This window comes from Vipera berus (genome assembly GCF_964194415.1).
Source record: "Vipera berus genome assembly, chromosome: 13".
Taxonomy (NCBI): Eukaryota; Metazoa; Chordata; class Lepidosauria; order Squamata; family Viperidae; genus Vipera; species Vipera berus.
The window spans coordinates 18917297-18941886 of record NC_138216.1 but is presented as its reverse complement, the minus strand read 5'-3'; the positions used below and the strand labels follow the sequence as shown (position 1 = coordinate 18941886).

Sequence of the window (24590 nt, the reverse complement as noted above, 5' to 3'; positions counted from 1 at the left end):
GCGAGGCCTCCGCGATGGGCCGGGGGCGGCGGCGGCCGAGGGGGCCGGGCGGGGGCCGAGCGGCGGCGCTGGGCGGTGAGGGCGCGGGGGAGGGGAGGGGAGGGGCGAGCGGGGGGGGGCTCCTCCGGCTGGCTGACGCGCCTCCTTTTCTCCGCAGGGCCCGAGCAGCAGGAGGAGGAGGAGGAGGAGGAGCAGGAGGAGGAGGAGGGCGGCGGCGGCGGCGAGGCCGGGGCGTCGTCGTCGGTCCCGCGCCCGGGCTGCCCGCTGGCCATGTGGGACCTGGGCCAGTGCGACCGTCGGCGCTGCACTGGGCGGCGGCTGGCGCGGAAGGGGCTGGTGCGGCGGCTGCGGCTGGGGCAGCGCTTCGGGGGCCTCGTGCTCAGCCCCGCCGCCGCGCGCTTCCTCTCGCCGGCGGACAGGTGGGAAGCGGCGCCGGCCTCCGCGTTGGGATCCAAAGGGGCAGCCGGCCTTCCTCGTCTTTCCTTGAAGAGAGAAGCCGAGGGAGTCCAGGGGCCCCGGGAAGAAAGCCCCGTTGGGAGACCCGCGCCCGGGATGGCCGAGCGTCTCCAGGCACTCCGGGTGGGAGAGCCGCAGGCGCGCTTCGTGCTTTCTCTAACTTAGTCTAATGCAGGGGTAGGCCACCTCGGCTCTTTGATGGCTCGTGGACTTCAACTCCCAGAATTCCTGAGTCGGCTGTGCTGAGGGGAAAGGGAGAGGTTTCCAAGCTGAGCCAGGCTGGCTAAGGAATTCTGGGAGTTGAAGTCCACGAGTCATCAAAGAGCCGAGGTGGCCTACCCCTGGTCTAATGGAAGGAAGGAAGGAAGGAAGGAAACAGTGAATGGAGAAACAGAAAACGTACGGCAGAGAAAGAAATAGTGGTCCAGTGACTCTGCCCTTTTGAGGGTTTTTTTTATTTTTAAAAATTTTTGTCGAATAATAGACGTATTTATCCCAAGCATAGTAAAACTCAGTTATTGATGATGGATGCTCTACATCCGCTGGAAGCTAGTCCCAAGTTCCCACTACTCTTTCTGTGAAGCAATGCTTCCTAACATTACTTTTGAACTCCCCCCCAGTCAGTTTGAGCTTATGCCCCCGTGTTCTTGATTTTTGCTTAATATTGAAAATAGTGGAAACTTCTAGAACGTTATTCACCCCTTTTATATATTTCCAGGTATCAATCCCGTCCCTTCTGTCCTCCAGACTCTGTTCCTCCAATCGCTCCTGACGCATCTTGCCCCTCGGAGCTTGCACCGCTCTTGTTGCCCATCTCTGGACTCGCTCAATCTCACATCTTTTTTTAAGTGGAGTCTCCAAATGGGGTCTGACTAAAGATATTGTGGGATTAGTACCTGCTTTTTCCTGCTGATGATCCTTCTAGTGATGCATCCCAGAATTTTGCTTGCCTTCACAGATGCACGGCTGCACGCATTACCCATTTTGCACTCGTGTCTATGAGCACAACTAAGTCTTTTTCTTCCGTTTAACTCTGTACCCCCAGTATTATACCCTGCCAGGGGATTCTTTTTCCCTAAGGGCAGGATCTTACATTCAGGTGCAGTTTGCACATTTTGACCAATTTTCCAGCAATGCCAAATTGTTTTCCATGTTACACATACTCCCAGAAATGTCAACTTTATTAAAACCTTTGTGTCATCTGCCAAAACACAAATGTTACCTAGCAGTGGTTCTGTTACATCACTTACAAACACACAGAGCAAAACAGAACCTAGGACTGAGCCTTGTGGTATACCACTTGTGACTGGTCTCTGTTCAGACAGTGCCCCAATAACAACCACACACTGGGATCTATCCCTGAGCTAACTTCCTATCTACTGAACATCCCCCCCCCCCCGATGGTTAAGGCTATACCACCTATTTATGACCTTATATGGAACTGTATCAGATGCTTTGCTAAAATCCAGACAAGCTATATCCATAGCACCACCTTCATCCAAAACATTTATGACATAGTTTGAAAAAACAGATTAGTTTGACATGATCTGCTCTCAGTAAAGCCACGGTGCTTCGAGTCCCATCAAGTTGTACGCTTTTAAATATTTATCCTTTTTTTCAGAAGTCATTCCATTAACTTCATTATTATAGATGTTAAGTTCACTGGCCTATAGTTTCCAGCTTTTCCCTAGCCCCTTCTTGTGCATGGGTGTAATATTACTGTTCAGCGTTCTTGGGGGGGCTTCAAGCTGTTAGAAGAGACTGGTTAAACAGATGGGTTAATGGTCCCAACGAGTACACCTGGAAGCTCCCTCAGAAGTCTGGGGTGAATCCCTTCCGGACCCCTTGGCTTTGTCAAGCTTTAAGTGGGCAGACTCCCTTGCCACCTCTGCCTCTAAAACCCTGGAAAAAACCTGAACTGCTAGGAATGGTATGATCTTCCAATCTGTTTTTTGTGACTGCTGCATCTACTGCAGACATGTCAAACACAAGGCCCGGGGGCCAGATCCGGCCCGCGAAGTGGTTTCATGCGGCCCGTGAAGCCATCCTGGAAACAGTGAGGGAACGGCCCCCACTGCCTTGGCCCTGGCCCAGAGACCCTCCTTCTGCCAGAGACCCCCAGATCTGTCCCACTCCTGCCCAGGCCCCCATAGGCACCCTTGATGCCAACGATGTCGAGCTGGCCACGCCCACCCAGCAGGCCACGCCCACCCTGGCCATACCACCCGGTCCCCTGAGGGCAACTGCAATGCTGATGCGGCCCTCAATGAAATTGAGTTTGACACCCCTGATCTACTGGCATCTGACTGCTCCATAGTCCTGAAAACTTTCTGATTTGCTTTTGTATATATGTAGGTACAGAATCCAAACACTTGTGTTACTGATTTAAAAATACTTGAATTTTTGTAGTGTTGCTTTCATGGAGTAACAGCCATGGTGGTAGCTTTTCAACCCTTTTCCCGTTTGGTAGTCTGATTTCCTGACAAGGCATCAAAACAGAAATGTCCCATATTAAAAGTGCAGGTGTGTATTTTCAGGGAGGTTGTGACCCGGAATGGAATTGCAGTGATTGACTGCTCTTGGGCAAAGCTGGACAAAACGCCATTCAGCAAGATGAAGGGAAGTCATCTCCGGCTGCTACCCTACTTGATAGCTGCCAATCCAGTGAATTATGGACGGCCGTGCAAACTTAGTTGTGTGGAAGCTTTTGCTGCTACCCTCTGCATTGTAGGTGAGCTGCAATAAAAAATATATTAGATTCCTTATCTTACAGATTAGAAAAATATTTTTATATACAAATATATACACATATTGCCTGCAGTTGTTTGTCATGTTAGGGTGAAAAAAAGTCGCTCTGCCAAACATAATTTCTTTTTATTTATTGCATTAACTTCTTATTGATCCGGTCCAAGATTCTGACTAGTTTACAGATATAAAATAGAAAGAAATATAATAAAATGCCACGGTACATATATTACCAAAGCACAAGTCTTGATCCATGCATAAGATAAAATCTCAAACTCAAAAGCTTCATATATAAGATTCTTTTGGTAGCCTTGACTGAAAAGTATATTTCACCAATAAGATATGGAAATTACCTTTGAAGTGTTGCTGAAGTTATTTTTCTTATTTTAGGACATACTGATCTAGCCACAATTCTTCTGCAAAAATTTAAATGGGGAAAAGTCTTTCTTGATCTGAACAAAGATCTCCTGGAGAAATATGCAGCATGTAGCTGTGAAGAGGAAGTATTAAGGGTTGAGAAGGAATTTCTGGACCATGTCCAAGAAAAAGATGAAACAGGTAGGACATCCCAAGGGTTTTTTTTTTGCTGCTTTGAGGAAAAAAAGAATTGGCAAATTAGTGGCACTATTAGCCAAATTTCAAAGTATTTGTGTCAAGATAAAGGGAGGAAGAAATCAGTCATACACAGGGGATAAATAGTCCACATTATTTGGACATAATTTGTGCCTCGAATAAGAACTTTGTATTGATATATTCAATGATTTATTTTTTTATTTTAATTATTTATTCTGGTTAACATTCCCAGAAATTTTGATGTAACGAGAAAAAGTGAGGAATCTTTTATCCGTAATCCATAAGAGGTAGTCATAATGGTGAACAAACAGTGGGGATTCCTCAGTGGTATCAAGCAGCCATTATAAATGTCATGAATGCTGTATAACTACTTCCAAATGTATGAAAGAGCCCTCCCCCAAACCCCTTAAACGCCCTCACAAAATTTGATAAAATTATCCTACTAAAGGGATAGGGTTGATATTAAAGATCTTACAATCATAGGATTACAAAAAATACATAATTATATTGTTATATTTATCTCCCTAATGAAACCACTCATTACTGCAAAATATCATAAAAGGATACATTTCCAAACATCAACCCTTAATGCCTGGAATAATACTTAACCAATTTCTCAGTTTAATTCCTGTAGCCCCCCCCCCCCCCCAATGCCGACACAGCTGTGATTCCTCATAGATCTCTAGGGCATCTTTGGAGACGTGTCCTGGGCCCTTCGGGGAAGGAAAAGTCGTTTCCACGGCAGTGGATGCCACCGGTTGGCAACCCAGACGGTCAGGAGGTTTATTGTCAGTATTCCTGAAAATTCCAGAAATTTCCCAATAACCCATTAAGAAAAGTTTTTCCAAACCACCCTCGGGAACGTAAGACTGTAAACACAATCCCTCAGTATCTGCGGGTATGGCCTGAACGGAATTATACACCGAAACCTGAATTGAAGGGATTATGTTCAATTGAGTTGTTTTTGATCCCTAGCAACTTCATAGATTTTGTCCGTGATGATTTATCCCTAACCGGTTCTTTCAAGTCTCCCAGCGGCACATTCATCACCACTGTATTTGAGTCCATCTCTCTTGCTGCTCTTTCCTTCCATCTGGAAACAGCATTAGAGACTTCTTTAATGTGTCCAAAATAGGATAATGTGGGCCTCGAGTAAGAACTCTGTATCGATATAGTCAATGATTTGTTTTATTTATTTTGCTATCCAGGAGTTTTCTCCAGCATCAAAGTTCAAAGGCTCCAATGTTTTCCCGTTCCTTTAAGGTCCATCCTGGTCTGTCCCACTCGCTCCAGCAGATGACGCCTCCTACATCCCATCTGCCAAACAATTTCAGCTGTCAGGATGCAAGAGAAGAGCCTTTTTCTGCTTTGGCCCCCACCCTTTGGATGTGACATCGCCCCCCCCCCACACACACACACTTTCCGAAGAGCCTTAAAATCTGGCTCTGCTGCCTGGTCTGTGGCTTGCCCTGCCCCAGCAGGTCACCTGTCGGCCCCTGCAGCCTTCCGACTGGAGCACTGAAGTAGCTTCGTGTTCTAGTACGGAAGATCTTCCAAACACTTGGATACTGCACAGGATTCCATTACACTCCTTCCATCTTTGATCTTTTTGGAGTAAGTTACTGTCCGTGGTCCTCTTTTACCACGCCAGTCTGAGGTTGCAGCTTCCTGCTGAGATCTTTTGAAAGATTTTCCTTCTTTTCCATGTCTGTCTCCATCTTCAGTCTCTTTAGAAATGTCGCGTCTCGTGTCTTCTAACAGCTCCCTGAAGCCCCCGAGTCCCTTTCTGAGACTTTTGTTGTCTTTCCTGCCTTTGGCTTCTGTTCCCTTTCTGGCAATTTCCAGAGTTTGTTTTAACATCCAGTTTGCTTTCTCCTTTTTCTTCATTTTTGGCATTCACATTCATCCTTAACAAGTGATCTAAGTTCATTCCATAATTTTTTCTGCTTCTCTGTCAAAGAAGTTCAGGTTTTCAAAGCAATTTCTGAACTTTTCTTTGAGGATGTGGGCGTTCAAGATTATATTGGGGAAACTGACTGAATTTCTTCTCCTTTAACTTGGAGCTTCCACATGAGCAATTTGTCGTCTGTGACTGTGTGATCTGTTCCAGGCTTTGATATTATAATTGATCTCCTCCACCTCCTTTAGCAGTAATACAGTCAATTTGATTTCTATAGCAATAGCACCGATATACCACACTCCACAGTGCTTTACAGTCTGGGCAGTTTACAGTGTCGGCATGTTGCCCCCAAGGAGTTGGCTCAAGGCTGGGAGGGACTGAGCTCAGAATGGCTTGGATTGGGGGGGGCACTTGCTTAATAGCCGGCAATTCTCAGTTAATAATTGCAGTGGGGGGGAGGGAAATGGGATTGCAGTTGCTAAAGCAAAGTGATGTCTTGCTTTACAACCCCATCACTTAGAGTCATTCCACTTTCAGTTGTGGATGAAAGTTGAGGACCAGCTACTGTGGAGTAAGCGGGGTTGCCGAGTCCTCTAATTTTGGGGGTGTTGCAGTGGCTTCGGACACGGGTCATAAGTCCATTTATTCAACATGGTCACAATTTTGCAAGTTGAGGCCTGTCTGCATGTTTTTCGTGCCTGATGTCTAATACCCAATGTCAATTTGTTTGATTCATATTTGATTTCATATTTCATTGTGTTATTTTCCTGCATTCATGCTTTTTGCTTTCTTCCCCCCGACTTTAGTTCTGTCTTTGCAACTTTAGTTTTTCTTTTCCTGACATCCTGAAGGCTGTAATGCAGCCATGTCATAAAGACCACTCATTCTCCAAAAGATCCTCAGCTCTTTCTTTTTGTCAGAAGCAGGTTGAGTGCCATCTGACCCCAGGGACCCGTCATCCAGCCCTGTGTGGTCAGTCATGTTCTGTTTTTTTATCCATTTGCTTTTCTGGCAGAAATATCCGAGTGGTTTCCCGCTGCCTTCTTCCGCGGATGCCTTTGCCATCTCCATCCAGGGGATCATCTCCCTCTCCTGCTGCTGCCCAGTGCAGGTGCCCCTTGGCTTCCGCAGGCGGTTGGCATGACCTTTGGGTGACCCTGCTGGGAGTATGTTTTCTTGGCATACCCTTATTTGCTTGTCCTTCCCTCCCAGGAGCAACCCCCGCCACCACAGCCACACAGTGGGATGGGGGGGGCACGTTTGGGTTATTGTGTTCTGGGGGCCTATAATGAGATCCAATTCACAGTTCTATTATTTGCTCTTTAATCTTCAGACAAATGTATTTATCTCTCACATCAGTTGAAATATATTACAATTAGGGCCAACATGTTTTATTTTTTCTTACTTGTTAGATAGTTGGGTTGCGTCATGGACTGCAGGTTCCCAGCCCTGCCTTAAAGGCCGTATTGACAGCCACCCCCATCCTTAGCAAAGCTAATGCGGAAGAATTCAGATTCGTTCCTGAAAATTACTTGGCAAATCCTGTCTCTGCCAGGGAAGCTGGTGGTTTATCATTTGTTTGGGTTTCTAGATTTAATGTGGAATTTAAATTAATAGTTGTTACCTTACTTTTCTGCTAGGCCAGTGGGTGGGAACTTCCATTTAACTGTCTTTTATGTTTTTTACCCAGATCCTTTTGATGTTGATTCAGGAAAAGAATTTTTTATACTCAACGGGCCTTGCAGTGCCACAGAGTAAGTCTTCTAAAGGGTTCCTTTACGAGTCTGTGGAGATCATCATTGGGCTATACCAGGGGTCGGCAACCTAAAAAAGAAAAAGAGCCACTGGGAACCGGTTCCATCACAAATTAAAAAAAGAGGGAGCCGCGTGCGTGTGTCCATGCACGCGCATGCGCAAAAAGGTTTTTTGCGCATGCGCGGACGCACGCGGCTGCCATTTTTTTAAAAATGAGATGGAACCGGTTCCCGGTTGCCCGACGGCCCGTCTGCAAAGCTGCCGAAAGCGGCAGCTTAGCAGACGGGCCGCGGCAGCTTCCTCAAAGAGCGGTGCCCCTGCCCATTCCGAGAGGTGCGCGCACACCTCTCCGAACGACCGGAGGTGCGCGTGTACCTCCGCGCGAATGGGCAGCGGTGCCGCTCTTTCAGGAAGCTGCCGCGGCCCGTCTGTGAAGCTGCCGAAAGCGGCAGCTTAGCAGACGGGCCGCGGCAGCTTCCTCAAAGAGCGGCGCCCCTGCCCATTCCGAGAGGTGCACGCGTACCTCCGTGCGAAGGGGCAGCGGCGCCGCTCTTTGAGGAAGCTGCCGAAAGCGGCAGCTTCCTCAAAGAGCGGCACCGCTGCCCGTTCGCGCGGAGGTACGCGCGCACCTCCGGTCGTTCGGAGAGGTGCGCGCGCACCTCTCGGAATGGGCAGGGGCGCCGCTCTTTGAGGAAGCTGCCGCGGCCCGTCTGCTAAGCTGCCGCTTTCGGCAGCTTCACAGACGGGCCGCGGCAGCTTCCTGAAAGAGCGGCACCGCTGCCCATTCGCGCGGAGGTGCGCGCGCACCTCCGGTCGTTCGGAGAGGTGCGCGCGCACCTCTCGGAATGGGCAGGGGCGCCGCTCTTTGAGGAAGCTGCCGCGGCCCGTCTGCTAAGCTGCCGCTTTCGGCAGCTTCGCAGACGGGCCGCAGCAGCTTCCTCAAAGAGCGGCACCGCTGCCCATTCGCACGGAGGTACGCGCGCACCTCTCCAAAGGCTTGGGGAGGTGCGCGCGCACCTCCGCCCATTCGGGGAGGTGCGCGTGCACCTCTCCAAACGGGCGGTGCCACTCTCCATTTGGAGATGTGCGCGCGCACCACTGCCCGTTGGAAGAGGTGCGCGCGCACCGGGCGGCTGGGAGCCGCAAGAGACGGCTCAAAGAGCCGCATGCGGCTCCGGAGCCGCAGGTTGCCGACCTGTGGGCTATACGATAGAGTAAATCCCTGATCTCCATTTGTAGAGCAGCTGAGGGAGATGAGAGCTCCTCTGAGGAGACCCCTGAGGACAGCGATGGCGGCGGCGGCAGCAGCAGCGGCGATGAGGACCTGAACAGCGCCTGTTCTGGAGCCAGTAAGTCAGCTGCAGGGAGGCAATAGAGCATTCTTAAAGAGAAGAAGCATCGCTGGGCTTAATAACAGGGTTTTGCTCTGAGTTAGGATACAAATTTGGACAATGTTCTTCCAGTCTGAAATACTGCATTCAGCCCGTCGGTCTTGTCCATCCACTGAGCTGTTTGATGAACTTCATTAATACGCTGCTTCTCAAATAGTTTTATTATTTTATTTATTTTAATCCCATTTATATCCCGCCCTTCTCCGAAGACTCAGGGCGGCTTACAATTTACTAATGCAACATCCATATCCTAGTCTTATTTTTTTACTTGACACCTCAGTTAATTATTATTCCAAAAATTGTTTTGAGATGATGGAGGAAAAACCAGAAGCAGTTTCCTCGTATCTGACATCACTACTTTTTGGTTGTTTTATATTTCAGTTCTTAATATGTTGAGGATGGATAGTTGAACTCCAGCGCTCTAAACCAAAAATTACAGTGGAAACAGGCTTCTCATTGTTTTTGAAGGGGCGAGTGAAAACAAGGCCAATTACTAGCAAATGTAATTCCAGCTGACTCAGGAATTCTGGGAGTTGAAGTCCATGAGTCATAAAAGAGCCGAGGTTGCCTACCCCTGATCTATAGTGTAAAAGAACAGGTGTCTGTCTGTCATTGGGCTCCTTGATCTCTCACAGCATACAATGACATCGACCACAACATGCTTTTGAGTCAACTTCAGGGGATGAGAGTGGGAGATGCTGTTTTGCAGTCTACCTCCTTTCTCTGTGGTGGGTTTCACTTGGTGTTGACGGGTTAGAATCAGAGGACTGGAAAAGAGCTGATGTGTTTTCCAATCTTCAAAAAGGGGGGAAAAACAATCCCAGAAATTACAGGTCAATCATCTTGACATCAGTATCTGGGAAAATCATGGAAAAGATAATCAGTAAATTTGTGAGCATTTAGAAATGAACAAGGTGATTACTGGAAGCCAGCATGGGTTTGTTATAAATAGATCGTGTCAAACAAAACTCATGGCCCATTTTGAGAAAGTGACTAAATTAGTGAATCAGGAAAATTGTGTGGATACAATATACTTAGACTTCAATAAGGCATTTGACAAAGTAGAACACAGCCCACTTCTCGTTAAGATAGAACAACGTGGGAGAGACATTGACTGATTCACAGTTGGCTAACCAATCACACTCAGTGTTAGTCCTCACTGGAGCTACATCCACATGGAGAAAATCTTCGACATCTTCATCAGTGATCTAAATGAGGGGCTGAAAGGAAAACTCATCGAACTTGCAGATGACACCACGCTGGGGGAATTGCTTTGGAAGATAGGTGCAGGATTCAGAAGGATCTCGACAGACTTGAGCACTGGAGTTCAGTGATGAAAAAAGTAGCATTCTGCCCTTAAGAAGGAAGAACCAAACGCGTAAGTATAGAATAGGAGGCATCTGGTTCAACAGTAATAATTGTGAGAGATCGAAATGTCCTGGTGGATCATTGCTTAAGTGTGAATCACTAGCGCACTGCCGCTGCTAGAAAAACCAATGCATTTCTAGGCTGCATCAGCAAAGAGACGATCACGGATGTGATACTTCTGCTTTATACTTCACTTAGAATCTGGTTCTGGTGACCACAATTCAAAACAGATGCTGAGGCCCTGGAGATAGTGCAGAGAAGAGCAACAAAGGGGCCTCAAAGCTAAATCTTACCATGAACAGCTAAGGGAACGAGGTACGTTTAGCCCAATGAAGCGAAGGCTTAGGGGAAACATGATAGCAGTCTTCCAATGATTGAAGGCCACCAGAGGAAAGAGGGCATCAAATTATTCTCCACAGCACCTGAAGGCAGGACAAGAAGCAATGGGTGGCTGACCAGAGTGAGATTCAGCCTGGAAATGAGGAATTTCCTGGCAGTAAGAAGAGTTAATCAGTGGAGCAGCTTGCCTCCTGGAGTAGTAGATGCTCCGTTGCTGGAGGTTTTCAAGAAAAGATTGGACAATCATTTGTCTGGGGTGGTATAGGGACTCCTGTCTTGGGCAAGGGGTTGGCCTAGACCACCAGCAAAATTCCTTCCAGCCCTGTGAGTCATAACACACAACCACACTTATGGAGCACTGGACGGGCATTGCAGGGTTTTTTCCCCCTCTTCAGATGGAACTCAGTTATACATCTGAAGTGACTCTTGTCAAAGGTCTGACCCAGTGTTTGAAGGCTGTATGGGTTTGGATGTGGAGAACAGATTAGGGCTCAAGAGCAGGTGGTAACAGTGGCCAAAAGGACCTATGGCCAGATTCATCTGGTATACCAATTGTGCCTGGGTCATAAGCCCTTCTGAAAGCAACTCGGTCATCTTGTGATTGGATTGCTAGTGTTCTCTACATAGGACCACCCTTGAAGACCACTTGGAAGCCACAGCTAGTCCAGAATACAGCAATGTAGGCAGATCACAGTATATGCGCATGTCCTCTGCTGCTTCACTCTTTGGTTTCCGGTGCCATTCAAGGCACTAGCGAAAGCCCTTCATGACCGAGGGCCCAGCTACCCGAGGGAGCTGCCCAAGGAGGTCAGAGTAGACTGGCTCCGGGTCCCATTCCTTTAGCAGTGTCACCTGACAGGACCCAGGAGGCGTGATGGAATGAGACATACCTGGAAAACCATATTGTTACCAGGCTACCGATTTCTCGCAACTTGCTGAAAATTGGTGGTTCTCCAGGGCTTGGAATTCAACATGTTCCAGTCATCTCTCTCTTCTTTGATAAAGATTTTAATTTTACTTCGTTGTGAACCACCCTGAGTTGCACGGCCATAAAACTGAAATATTAAATAGCAACTAAAATGCTGTATTGTAAGATGTTGATCTTATAATAAACCTCCTTTACCTGACTCGTGTGATACTCAGGGATCTTTCTGCTCTCTGGCACCTAATTTGGCTGAAGATACAGAGAGCGCCTTTTTCAGTGCAGCCTAATGAGGCCAAAACTTTTTTATCTTTTGCCATATTATGGACAAATTGTAAATCCATAGCAATTTTTAAAAAACAATTTCACTTAATAGTTCATCACAGCAAAGTCGTTCTCTAAGTGATAACTAACTTGTTCTATTAAAGCAATTGTCTCAGGTGACTAAGTGTGTCATAAGAACACTGTCACTTAAATCCAGAAAGCAAAGTACCGTATATGCTTCGGGTCTCATCTCTCTTCCGGGTGAGATTCAAGGTGCTGGTGATGACCTATAAAGCCCTAAATGGCATGGGTCCAGGTTATTTACGGGAGCACCTTTTGCCGGCGTTAACTTCCCATCGCCCTGTGCGCCCTGTGCGCTCCCACAGAGAGGGCCTCCTCAGGGAATGCCGACCGGCGGCCCCCAGGGGGAGAGCATTCTCTGTGGGCGCGCCTGCCCTCTGGCATCAGCTCCCTGTTGAGCTCCGGATGGCTCCCGACCTTCGCTCGTTTCCCCGCGACCTGAAGACTTGGCTATTTGAACTTGCCAGCCTGGACTGAGGGACTGGGATTTTAGATCTTAAATTTTAAAAATTTTAAATTTTAGAATGTGTTTATTGTTTAGGGCTATTTGGTTTAATTTCATTTTAATTTTTGTCTGTGTTGTTTATAGTGTTTTAATTGCCCTGTTTTTGTTTGACTTTTTGAGATTTGTGTCTGGTCAGTTACTTGATATACTGTTTATTCTTTTAATTATCTGTCAGTCACCCAGAGTCACTATGGAGTTGGACAGCCTCAAAATTAAATACTGTGAATGGATCAGGTCTCCTGATGATCACCCACAACAGCTTCGTGTGAAGCAGCATGCATAAGGGATCAGAGCTGCAAGGCAAGAATCAGCTGGAGATTGAGTAGAAATTCTCCCAGCATCGTTATTGCTAACCCACCGTCCAAGCAGCAACAGACCTAACAATACTTTGGTTCCTTAGGAAATCTTCCAGAATGCTCTGGGCTGCCATTGGCAGTTTGCGCTTGGACGTGAACCACTTTTTTTCTAATTTCAGAATAAAAGTAGGCCATAAGAATAAGTGGGACCTGACTGCTCCTTACCAATCCTATAAAAATATTGGCTTTTAAAAAAGCCAGCAGTAACCGCTTTTTTTCTGCCTGCAAACAGCTATTGGAGCTAAGAGTGACACACTAACATTTGAGTTAATTTTAGCATAAAACGTTATTCCTGGGCTTTGGAATAGAACGAATAGCTGGAGCCCATGTGGTTATGGACGGAGTTTCTTACAGGTTGTTTTTTTTTTATCTCGGCCGACCTGTTTTTTTCTAAACTTGCTTTGAAATGTATTTTCTGTTTGTATAGGTCAGTTGCCTGGAGATGCTATTTAATTGGACAGGAATTCATGAACAAATGCAGGATAAGGAAAAATGCTGCTCTTTGACTGCTGTGTTTAGACTTTTCCTTTTGTGCCAGAAAAACAACACAGAAAAGGTGTAGACAGCAGCAATAAATCCAGTTTGTATTTTGGCAAGTATGATGCAACAATTCAATATGGGTTTAGATTTTCTGAATTTATCAAGAAAACTTGCATTTTCTGCTTTGACCTATCCACTTTTTTGCCTCAGCTATTAAAAGCCAATTGACGAATGGCCAGGAAATCCGAACTACGCACAGATAAAAAGCTCAACGGTGTCCTGAACATGGGTTGAAACCAGAACACTGGATCCTTCTTTCCAAATCCAGAATGATTGTTTTCAAAACCTGAATGTTTTTGGCATCCCCATCAGAAAATCAGGTCTGACTGAAATGTCCTTTTATCTGTGGTTGCCCAAATATTAGTCTTGCCTGGGAAGATTACATCAGTGGCAAACCTTGTCTAGGTTCAGACTAGATTTCTGGTCTTTTAAAGAAGGTGGAGGTGTGCCAAGCACACACACCTTCCTCCTGATCCAGTGTTGCTCTGGTTTGCTGGAAGTGATTCTTGGTAAAGGGGGGTTTGGGAGGGGGGAAACCACATCAACCCTCCCAATGCTTCATGTTCAGATAATTCATCTTGGAAAATCCCCCACCAGCCCTGGAGGAGAACTGGCGTATTCTGGAGTTCTCTGGAAAGTTCCTGTCATGGAATGATAAATCTTGCAGATCCCTAATAGCTTTTTGCTTTTTTCAGTGAACAGATATTAACCTATATTTTAACAGGCATTATGTATAGTTTAAAGCAAGTTAGATTACATAGCAAGTTCCAGGCCTAACCATAAAACCTTTTTTGTAAACTCACAAAAGTGTGTCAGAGAATGAAGTAAACTGAATACAAAATGTAATTATGAGTGCTGCATTTCTCATTTTTTCAAGCATTTCTGCTCTTTCACTGACTTTTTAATGCAACCGTATACAATTTAACTGCATTTTTACAGATGTATGAAAAACAGTTTTATCCTAGTATGGTTTGCTGACAGCTGCAGCAGACAACACATCTGAGCATCAGCAAGCGACTCCCTTCACCCACCGTTTAATTGAAACTACTGCAGATCAAGTTGTGCTATCTGCAGTGTAGAGCAGCCGTTTCTCCGGAGGTGGTGTAATATTGAAGGAATGGGGAAGAAAGCGAGACAAAAAACTTTATAGAAACAGTTTATTTACTCTAAACAGCAACACAGACAAAACTCCATAAACACAAAGGAGGTGACGCAGAATCAAGATGCGGCTGACTTTGGATCCAAGGCATTTTTTATGCAACAATCTAATTCCTTATTGATAGAAAACAAAAGGGGATGGAGGACATTTTTTTCTTACCGGCCAAGTAGAGGCAAAAAAACAGAACAAAACAACCCCCCCCCCAACATTTTAAAGCGTGCCTGCATCTGAGAGCAAAGAAACTAGAGATACTAGTGAATTTATAGAAGTATAAAAGTTTATAGTTTACAGCAGTTGAAATACTGACATCAATATTAAAATAAAAGCAAGTTTTACATAACAATCAAAAATACAAAAGACTGAAGGAAGAGACCCTGTATGAAAAACTGGGGACGATTCAGCAAGTTTAGAACTGTATACAAGTGGTGAATATGGAAAATGGCACACATATAATCCCTTCCCCTAAATGACTATTAATTGTACATAGCGACATTAGATTTGCAAAAGTTTTGTAAACAAGTTCTTGCCAATTAATCCCTTCCTTTAAAGATGTGAATGACAGGAGCAGCTTATGACGGTGCAAACTTCTTCGCTTGTGCTCGAACCCTCTTTTCATATTCCACTCTGTTTTGGCTAAATGTAGAGAGAGAGAGAAAAGCCAACGGTTCTCAAAAATCAGAATCCATAAAGTGTTCTAGATCAGATTCTCCCTAGCAGAAAAACCCACAAAAATCAAACTTGGTATTTTAAGTGAATTTGCACTGTTTCCCTGGAGATGGAAATTAGACAGGAGTTACATGCTAGGACTCAAGTACAAGCACTTTAGAACACGCCTCCCATGAATTTGGTATGCATGAATTAGTACAAATAGCATTGCTTTCAGATCCAAAAATCTATCGGATTGTATGCAATTATTTCTAATAATGAGGTAATTCAAGAATGGGAAAGAGATTATAAACATGGGGGCTCTACAGAGTCCAAAAACCAAACCAGAAAACGCTTCACTTTGAACCGATGCCTTGGAGACCTTAAGTGACCTTTCCTCGTGTTCCAAAGGCTTTGCGCCCTGCAGCAAGCTCTTTATTCGTGTGGGAGAAAAGGGACCTCAAACTTTTTCTAATTGCGACCGCCTAACAGTTTATTAGCATGCAACTTTTCCATGGAAAAATACACTTAGAGTAACTCATAACTTCAGAAAATAAAACAAATGCTTCAAAATTAACTGTCAAAATAAAAATATGTTTTGTTTTCAAGTAAATACATGGTTTTTCAGAAACTCTGCCAAACCATTCTGGACAGACCTGCTAGGAAGGCTTAGAATTCAGATTTGTATATAGCAGGACTCCCCGGATGGCTCACAAGGGCAGCACGTTGCTCCCCAACAATCTGGCTCCTCTTTTTACTGACCTCAGAAGGATGGGAAGGCTGAGTCAACCTGTCAAGTCAGGATTGAACTCCTGGCTGTGGGCAGAGATAGCCTGAGATTCTAACCACTGTGCCACCAGTGTATATAATTCTGTATATGTACTATAATTATATACAAATAATATTTGTATAATACGAATCCAGTGTATTATAAAGGTATTCATGTAACTGTTTAATGAGGTGGAAAACCGGTTATCAGTGGAAAATTTTTCATTTACGAAATGCATATGCTGCTTAAAACGCTAAACGTTAATAAAACATCCATTCAAACTGAAGTCCAGCAACATCAAACCAGCTGATCACTTACCGATATACTTTTAAAAGCACTATCTCGACAGAAAGCCTTTCATAAGATCTGCCTGTATAATTACTCAGTCATAACACTAACATTTATTTCCCAAAGATTGCAAAAGTGCAGCGTTTCAATTGCCCCCCGGAATATTAACAGGGAGGGAGCCACGGGTTTCTGCAGGCAGGGAATTTCAGAATTTAGGAGCCATCACATGGTTATTACACTGTATTTGTTAAAAGGCAGAACTTTTCCTCTCTTTACTCTTCCCTCCCATTACATAAAGTAACTGAGGTTAATAATCATAGTTTGCGGCAGGGGACTGAAACTTGGAATTTTTGCAAACAAGATAACAGCTGTGGAGATGTAAATCAAAGAAAACATATAATTAGAAACAGGAAGTATTTGAAGGAGGTTGTAATGGGATTTCTTGCATAACCTGAACCCTTGTTTTGGAAATTCAGACTGTTTGTTAAAGGTGGGTGCCCCTGGAGGAACCAGGTTTTGCCTAAATAGTTTGGCTGCTGGAGAAGCCCAATGCAGGGTGGAGGAATGCAGAGTACACGGTCAATTTCAGTTAAGAACCCGAAAGAGCCAACTACAACCTGGACTTTTCCCTTAAAAAATCCACACATGCTGCTCCTCCTTTCCATTCCATACTCAAATCTATTCTCTCCGCATGGTCTGATTGCTCCACATAGCATCGCCACTTCCTAACAGTTCTGCTTCTCCGCAGGGAATAGACTTATTACCTAACTTGCATCTCTGATATTAATCTTGGGATTCTGCCCATGAGTGACTGCTTCCCCCTCTCTACTCCCACATGTTAAAGAAGCTCTTGGCATCCATTGCCTTACTTCGCCTTTGTAAAGGAAATTACAAAGGCTCTTGATTATCTACATTTATGCAGGTTAAGGAGGTATCCATGTTATGTCTGCATTTATCTGCTTAAAAAATTTGGAATGAGTGGAAGAACCCAGGCGAGAAGCACAGGATTGGATAAATTGGCAGGGCTAAAGGCAACAGGCAGCCCCCCCCCCCCCCCCGCCTCTGAGTGTTATTCAAGCAGGGCTTCGGTGTAATAGAACCACTTACTGCCCCTGCTCTGGTCTTGTGATCTAACTTCCTTGGTGACAGAACAGAATAGAGCTGGAAGGGACCTTGGAGGTCTTCTAGTCCAGCCCCCCGCTCAAGCAGGAGAACCTATATCATCTCAGACAGGTGAATGTCTAGCCTCTTTTTAAAAATCTCCAGTGATGGAGCACCCACAACCTCTGGAGGCAAAGCTGTTCCACTGGTTGATTGTTCTCATTGTTAGGGTAGTTCTCCTTAATTCCAGGTTGCTTCTCTTTGTTCAGTTTCCAACCTTTGTTTCTCGTCCTTCCCTCTGGTGCTCTGCTGAACAACCTGCCCCCCCCCCAGGTACTGCAACACTTGCTATCATCTCTCCATTTCTTCTTTTCTTTAGCCAAACCCAAGTCCTGCAACCGTTTTTCCGTATGTTTTAGTCTCCAGCCTTTGATTATCTTAGTTACTCTTCTCTGAATTTTTTTCCAAACTCTGAACATCTTTTTTGTGACATGGTGACCAAAATTGGCTGCAATATTGCAGGTGTGATCTTACTAGGGTTTTATAAAACGGTAATAATACCCCACGTGATCTTGATTCTATGCTGCTGTTTATATAATCCAGGATTGTATTAGCTTTTTTGGCTGCTACTGCACACTGCTGGCTCATGGTTAAGTGATCGTCCACTAGGACTCTAAGGTCCCTCTCAGCTACAGATCCATCTGATGGCGTTGTCTATTCCACCTTTTTCTAGCTTACCAAGGAGTAGGTTGTGGTCTACTTTATCAAATTCCTAAGTGTACTTAAGACTTCAGTGAGGCATTTTATTCCAGTATCTGAGGGGCTGCCACAAAGAAGAGGGGGTTATGTTATTCACCAAAGCCCCAGAGGGCAGAACGAGAAACAACGGTTGGAAACTGACCAGAGAGAGCAGCAACTTGGAATTAAGGAAAAACTTTCTGACAGTGAGGACAATTAACCAGTGGAACAGCTTGCCACCAGAAATCGTGGGTGCTCCATCACTGGAGATTTTTAAAAAGAGGCTAGACAGTTGGTATAGGTTCTCCTGCTTGAGCAGGGGGCTGGGCTAGAAGACCTCCCAGGTCCCTTCCATATTCCATTCCATTCTACGTCCACAATACTTCACTGGTCTATTAGTTTAGTCACTTTATCGAAGAATGAAATAAGGTTGGTTTAGCATGAACTGTTTTTAACAAACCTGTGTTGGCTGCTAGTTATAACTTTGTTTACGTATAAATTACATTCTAGGTAAGAAATATTGTAGAGGCTCCTCCTAAAGAGGTCCAAGAACCAGAACACAGGTAGTCCTCAACTTGCAACATTTCATTTAGCGACCATTCAAATTTACAACGGCACTGAAACAAGTAACAAGTCCATTTAGGGGGGCTTTGGCCCAGGTTCGCCTGGTGCGCCAGTTGCAGCCCTATCTGGACCGGGATGCCCTGTGTACGGTCACTCATGCACTCGTGACCTCTCGCCTGGACTACTGCAATGCTCTTTACATGGGGCTTCCCTTGAAGACCACTCGGAGGCTCCAACTGGTACAGAATGCGGCCGCGAGAGTTGTCTTGGGAGTTTCCCGGTACTCCCATGTTACACCTTTGCTCCGCGAGCTGCATTGGTTACCAGTTGTCTTCCGGGTGAGGTTCAAGGTCTTAGTGATGATTTTTAAGTCCTTACATGGCATGGGTCCGGAATACCTCGGGGACCACCTGCGGCCGGCGTCAACTTCCCTCCGCGCAATACGCTCCCACAGAGAGGGTCTCCTCAGGGTGCCTCCGGTCAGAGAATGCCAGCTGGTGGCCCCCAGGGGGAGGACCTTCTCTGTGGGCGCCCCGGCTTTATGGAACCAACTGCCGGTTGAGCTCTGGACGGCACCGGACCTTCGCTCCTTCCGGCGTGGTCTGAAGACCCATCTATTTGAACAAGCTGGCCTGGCCTGATGGGGGAATGTTAGGGTTTTATACTGTGATTGTTTTAAGTGGGCAATTATTTAATTCTCTTTTAATTTTTGTATTTTCTATTTATATATGCCCTGTTCACCGCCCTGAGTCCTTCGGGAGAAGGGCGGTATATAAATGTAATAAATAAATAAATAATTTTTCACACTTGGAACTGTTGCAGCATCCCCATGATCATATGATCAAAGTTCAGATGCTTGGCAACTGACTCATACTTGTGACGGTTGCCTTGTCCCTGGGTCACGTGATCCCCTTTTGCGATCTGACGAGCAAAGTCAGAGGGGAAGCCGGATTCACTTAGCACCTGTGTTACTAACTTAGCAGCTGCAGGGATTCACTTAACAACTGTGGCAAGAAAGGTTGTAAAATGGGGCAAAACTCACTTAACAAATGTTCCACTAAGTAACAGGAATTTGGGGCTCAGTCGTGGTCGTAAGTCGAGGACCACCTGTAGTGAATTGGCAGGAGGAGAGACTTCCTTTACAGAAGGAACCCCAGAACATTTTCACTCTTTCACGTTTGGGTTCACGTTATTTTTTATGTTATTTTTCTCTTTGCTTTTTGAGTGTCAAGACAGAAGACTTCCTTATATAAGCATTTCACTCTTACACTTTTTATGATTTTGGATAATGATTGTTCTGGATTTATACATTTTTATTTGCATTATTTTCTGTTTTATTACTTTGGTCCTGTTTAGTATCATTTGTTGTTGCACTGTAAACCACAGTGAGTTGGCTTGTAAGAAGCACGGAGGTATGAATGTAATAAATAATTTCTCTGTCAAAATCTGCAGCTGAAGCGAATGCCTTTGTGGGAGGGGGGGTGGTGCTTCTGCCTGCCCTGGAGGAGGCAGTGGCCCACCCCCGTTAGAAGCAGCCATCCTTGGACCCAGCCAATCTTCAGTTTTCCCTGTCCAGGGAAGGAGATTGAAAGGGCGGTTGGCATTCAACCATAGAGGGCCGAGTGAAGTAGATTACTTGGACTTTTTTCCATTTGGGTTTAGGCCAGATCACGATCATGGTCATGGCATCCTCTAGATTACCTACAGCGATTGGGAAGCACTGTTTTTCAGTGATTCTCCTCTCTGTGGCTGTGGGGGGTGGGGTTTGGGCTGCCCACTTCTTTCAACATCTACAGGTGTTGATGATACTTAAGTTAGGCATCTTCACCCCAGCTGGGTAGCTGATGACCCATTTCAGTGCTCTCTCAGCAGCTGTGAGAGTCTCGATGGGCAGGAAGCAGCTCCAGTTCAACCTTAGCTAGACAGAGTTTGGGAGTTTTGCTCCTCCCCCCCCTTTGACTCTTGATAAGGTGGCACTTCCCAGATAGAACTGCTGTGCAATATGGGGGTACTCCTGGATCTGGGGCTACAGGGAACAGCTAGAGAGCCCTTTGCCTCTTGCCAGCCAACTGCAGCTTTTCTGGGGACAGGAGGCCTTGCTCATGATTCATCATGGCATGGTCACTTATTGGTTCGACTGCAGCAATGCATTTTGCGGGGGGGGGGGGGGGCTGCCCTTGGAAACGGCCTAGAATGCAGCAGCTGGCAGTGCTGGGCATCTCTGTTTACCCATGTGAGCTGTACTGCCTTTCCGTTTCTTTCTGGGTGCAATTCAAAGTGATGGTGATTCCATCAAAGGCCCCAGGCAGCCAGGTTATTTGGAAGACCGCCTTTCCATAAAGTATCTGTTCATTCCAGGGCAACCTTTGGGTCCCCCCCCCCTTAAACGGTGGCATCTAGTGGGAGCAAGGAGAGCGCCTTTTATGAAGCAGCCCCACCCTGGCGAACACCCTTCCCCTCCAGATCAAGAAGCCTCCCCCCACCCCTCTTTACACTTCCAGAAGGCCATCAAGGGCAGGCTCCCCCCCCACTGGAATACTAGAGTTGGAGCCTGGGGGTCGCAGATTAGGCGCCTTGAGTTTTCCCATTACTGTCATTTTATAAGATGGGCTGCCATTTAAGTTTTATCAATCAAATCCTATATGAAAGCAGGGATGGACTAATACACCCCCCTCCTTTGGTCCCACTTGCTAACAGTGCCTGCCTCCTACTACAAGGCCGACTTGGACCTGCCTCACTTTCCCAGCAACCTTTGCACCTCAGATCAATCTGTACCTAAGTATACACGTGTATACACACACAGCCCTAATATATAATGCAATACCACATGCAACTCTTAAGAGGGAAGAGGTTTCCCTACATCTGTCTCAAATGGTTTAAAATGAAGCCCTTGTTCCAAGAGCAGCAGAAAATGAAACCGCTCCATTACCTATTTGAGTTTTTAAAAGAAAATGGAAGGAAATTAGATATAGGCAGTCCTCGACTTACAACAGTTCATTTAGTGAACATTCAAAGTTACAACAGCACTGAAAAACTGACTTATGACCGTTTTTCATACTTGCGCAACAGTTGCAGCACCTCCGTGGTCACGTGATCAAAATTCGGACCCACGGCAACTAACTCATATTTACGACGGCTGCCCTGTCCCAGGGTCATGCTACCTTCTGACAAAGTCGACGGGGAAGCCAGATTCACTCAGCAACCAGGTTACTAATTTAAGAATTACAATGATTCACTTAACAAATATGGCAAGAAAAATCGTAAAATGGGGCAAAACTCACTTAACAGAGGTCTCACTTAGCAACATAAATTTTGGGGTCAATTGTGGTCATAAGTCGAGGACTACCTACAGTTCACAGACCTAATCCTTGATATGTGAAAAGATGAAACCAATTTTAATCATAAACTTGATGATCCATGTTTGCTATAAAAAATTAGTTGAAAGGCAACTCACCAGTAGATTGTGTAAGCCTCTGCTTGAGCTGGGTCCTGGATATTTGGTTCATTTAGAAGTTCTTGAATTCCTAATAAGATCTAAGAACATAGAATGATAAAAGCATCACTGTAAAGTACACTCGCATCTTTCAAAATCATGGATTAAAACCAGATACGTATTTTCATTCATGTATTAAATGCTTACTCTCAGCTATTACTTGTGAATTTAAAATATTAAGAAATCATTAGATCTTACGGGTATACAAGTAAGGGCATTTGAGTCAATATGATGCATAAATTAGGTCCAGGTTCTAACAAAATGCATACTTGTTTAATTGTGATTGCAGGCCTCCAATCCTTGTCCTCTTCTAAGATAGACAGACAAACCGTGCCTGAAGGATACACGTTGGGATGGAATAAGGGTGGCTCAAATTTGCCTAGAGAAAGGAAAACTTGGTTCAGATAAAAGGATTTGGCAAAACACTTTTAAAAGCTAGCGGGGCTTCAATCAACGCTAGGGAGCAAGAATGTGATCTTTGCCTCTATACCCAGTTTGAATTCCCTTCTCTGAAGAAAACCGATTAAACTTCTTTTGAAATCCCTTAGATCTTAAGGACTACTACGACCGATGGTTCCTCTTGTGAATGAGGTTTTTTCAACCAAATCTCTTTTAAAAGAGCACTAGTAATTTAAAGATAGCCACAAGAATTGGGTAGGAAAGAACATCAACAAAAAATGTTTTTTTGAAGGAAGCTGACACGCTGAAACTCAGATCTGAAATGCAGCAATTTTTAAAAACGCATCCAATAGCATTTATTCCGTGCACCAAAATATTTATTCAAACACTTAGTAAGACTCTGGACCAATTAACAAAACGAAACTAAAAAGGAAAAATCTGAAACATCCAAGGGAAAGAAGTATATCCTCAAGCAGAGACAAACAGAAAACAGCACAGCTTCACGAGTTACTGAGAAGCGAATTTCAGAGTCTTTGCCCACTAAAACTTCAGTAGGCGAGTCAGGCAAAATAAAGGAAGCAGCAAATTCCTGCGATTCAGGGCAACCTGTTAGGTTCTGGGGGATTCCAAGAACTTTTGCAGGAGAGATTTTGCACGGCGAACGCGCTAAATAATACACAGCTTGAAAATCACTCCAACCCAGAGAGATATAATAGTCCCCGCTCTGAAAGGAAACGATTTCGTAAAGCAGACAGAAGATACCGTAAGAGAATCGGACCGGCCGAGTTCTTGGAACTTATCAAAGCCCGGAACCGGGAAGCTGGGAAGGAGCCGGCCGGTGGGCGCTCAGACCTTCGGGGGGGGGGGAAATGAGCTACCGAGGCTCCTCCTAACTCGCACCCTCCACCGGCTCGAGCTCCTTCGGCCCGGCGGCTCTGGGGTTCCCCAGACTTACATTTCGGAGGCGAGGAGGGGTAGTCGTCCTTAAAGAGCATCCGCAGCTTGAAGAGGCCGCCTTCCCACGGGGTCTGTGGGGAGAGCACAAGACGGGCAGCCGTTTGCCCAGAGCAGGCCGGGCCCCGCTTCCTCCTCCTCCTCCCGCCCGCCCCTCCCCGGCAGAGCGGGGCCCCTCCTCACCCCTTTCTTCCCCGGGATGGCGCACTCCCAGTTCATGAGGTTCATGGTGCCGTCGGGGTTCTTGGTGGGCACCGCCACGAAGCCCTGCGGGGAGCCGAAGGTTAGCCGCGCCGCCCCGGGCCCGCCGCCCGCCCGCCTCCCGCCTCCCGCCGCCCCGCCCGCCCGGCCGCCACTCACGAACGGGTGGTCCTTCCTCCAGGCCTTCCTCTCCTGCGCCAGGCGGCTGAGCGCGATGCCGGACATGGTCGACGAACTCTGCGGCGACACAAAGGCGGCCGGTCAAGGCCGGTCAAGGCCCGGCGGGGCTCCCGGGGGAGGAGGCCGAGGCCGGGAGCGTCACCGGGGCCCGCCTGACCTTGACGGTCGCCCCCGCCCGGGCGCCTCCCCTCCGGGCCCCAGGCCTCACCGTCAAGCGCCCGCGGCGGCGGCGGCGGCGGCAGCAGCAACCCCCGCGCGTGTCCCGGATTCAGGCGGAGGCGGCGAATGGAATGACCCGGATGTTCCCTACTCCTCCTCCTCCTCCTCCTCCTCCTCCCCCCTTTTGTCTCCAACCCGGCCTTTCCCTCGCAGAAAACGGAGCGCGTCCGCACGGCCTGTCCCTCGGCGCGACCCGTCTGCGCGACAGCGCCTGCGCCGAGAGCGCCAAGCTGAACGCCGCCGCGCGGGACGCTCCGAGCCACGCCCCCCGCTCCGGGAGAGCGCGGCCAGCGGGAGGCCGGAAGGGGCGGGGCCGGCTGCGCGGCGTCCTTCTCCGCGGCTGAGCCCTTCCGGCCACGCGCTCCCGCCCCGCTCGGCGGCGCCGGCGCCCCTCGGCCTCTTTCCGGCCGGGCCCGCTCCAGAGGCAGGGAGGGAGCCGGGCCCGGTGCGGGCGCTCCGCGGCTGCGAACGAGGGACGCGGAATCGATGGGGGAGGCTGCGATCGGAGCGACTTCAGGGAAGGATCACGGAGGGCGAGGAGGCCAGGCTGGCTGAGAAGGAAAGAAAGCCTCCCGCTCTCCCTTGCCGCGGCCCGGGTGAAGAAGCCTTCGGGGTCCCCGGGGTCCCTTGGCCCAGCTGCGCCCTTGAACTGGCGAGGGGTCTGTTACGGGGGACGGGCGTTCCC

At 46.9% G+C, this 24590-nt stretch overlaps 2 protein-coding genes across 2 annotated transcripts; one reads left to right on the top strand and one right to left on the bottom strand.

Moving 5' to 3' along the window:
* Positions 1–118: 118 nt before the first annotated feature.
* Positions 119–14548, top strand: TSR3 (TSR3 ribosome maturation factor). Its single transcript, XM_081338172.1, has 6 exons — positions 119–419; positions 2994–3187; positions 3592–3759; positions 7365–7428; positions 8669–8778; positions 13083–14548. Exons 1-6 carry the CDS (start codon positions 271–273, stop codon positions 13106–13108), a joined length of 711 nt encoding a protein of 236 aa, XP_081194298.1. The 5' UTR covers positions 119–270; the 3' UTR covers positions 13109–14548.
* UBE2I (ubiquitin conjugating enzyme E2 I) lies at positions 14336–24105 on the bottom strand. The gene is made up of 7 exons (XM_081338174.1): positions 23895–24105; positions 23666–23743; positions 23489–23572; positions 23307–23379; positions 22222–22331; positions 21914–21993; positions 14336–14987 (listed from the first exon to the last, which is right to left on the bottom strand). Exons 2-7 carry the CDS (start codon positions 23729–23731, stop codon positions 14924–14926), a joined length of 477 nt encoding a protein of 158 aa, XP_081194300.1. The 5' UTR covers positions 23732–23743; positions 23895–24105; the 3' UTR covers positions 14336–14923.
* Between the last annotated feature and the right edge of the window lie 485 nt (positions 24106–24590).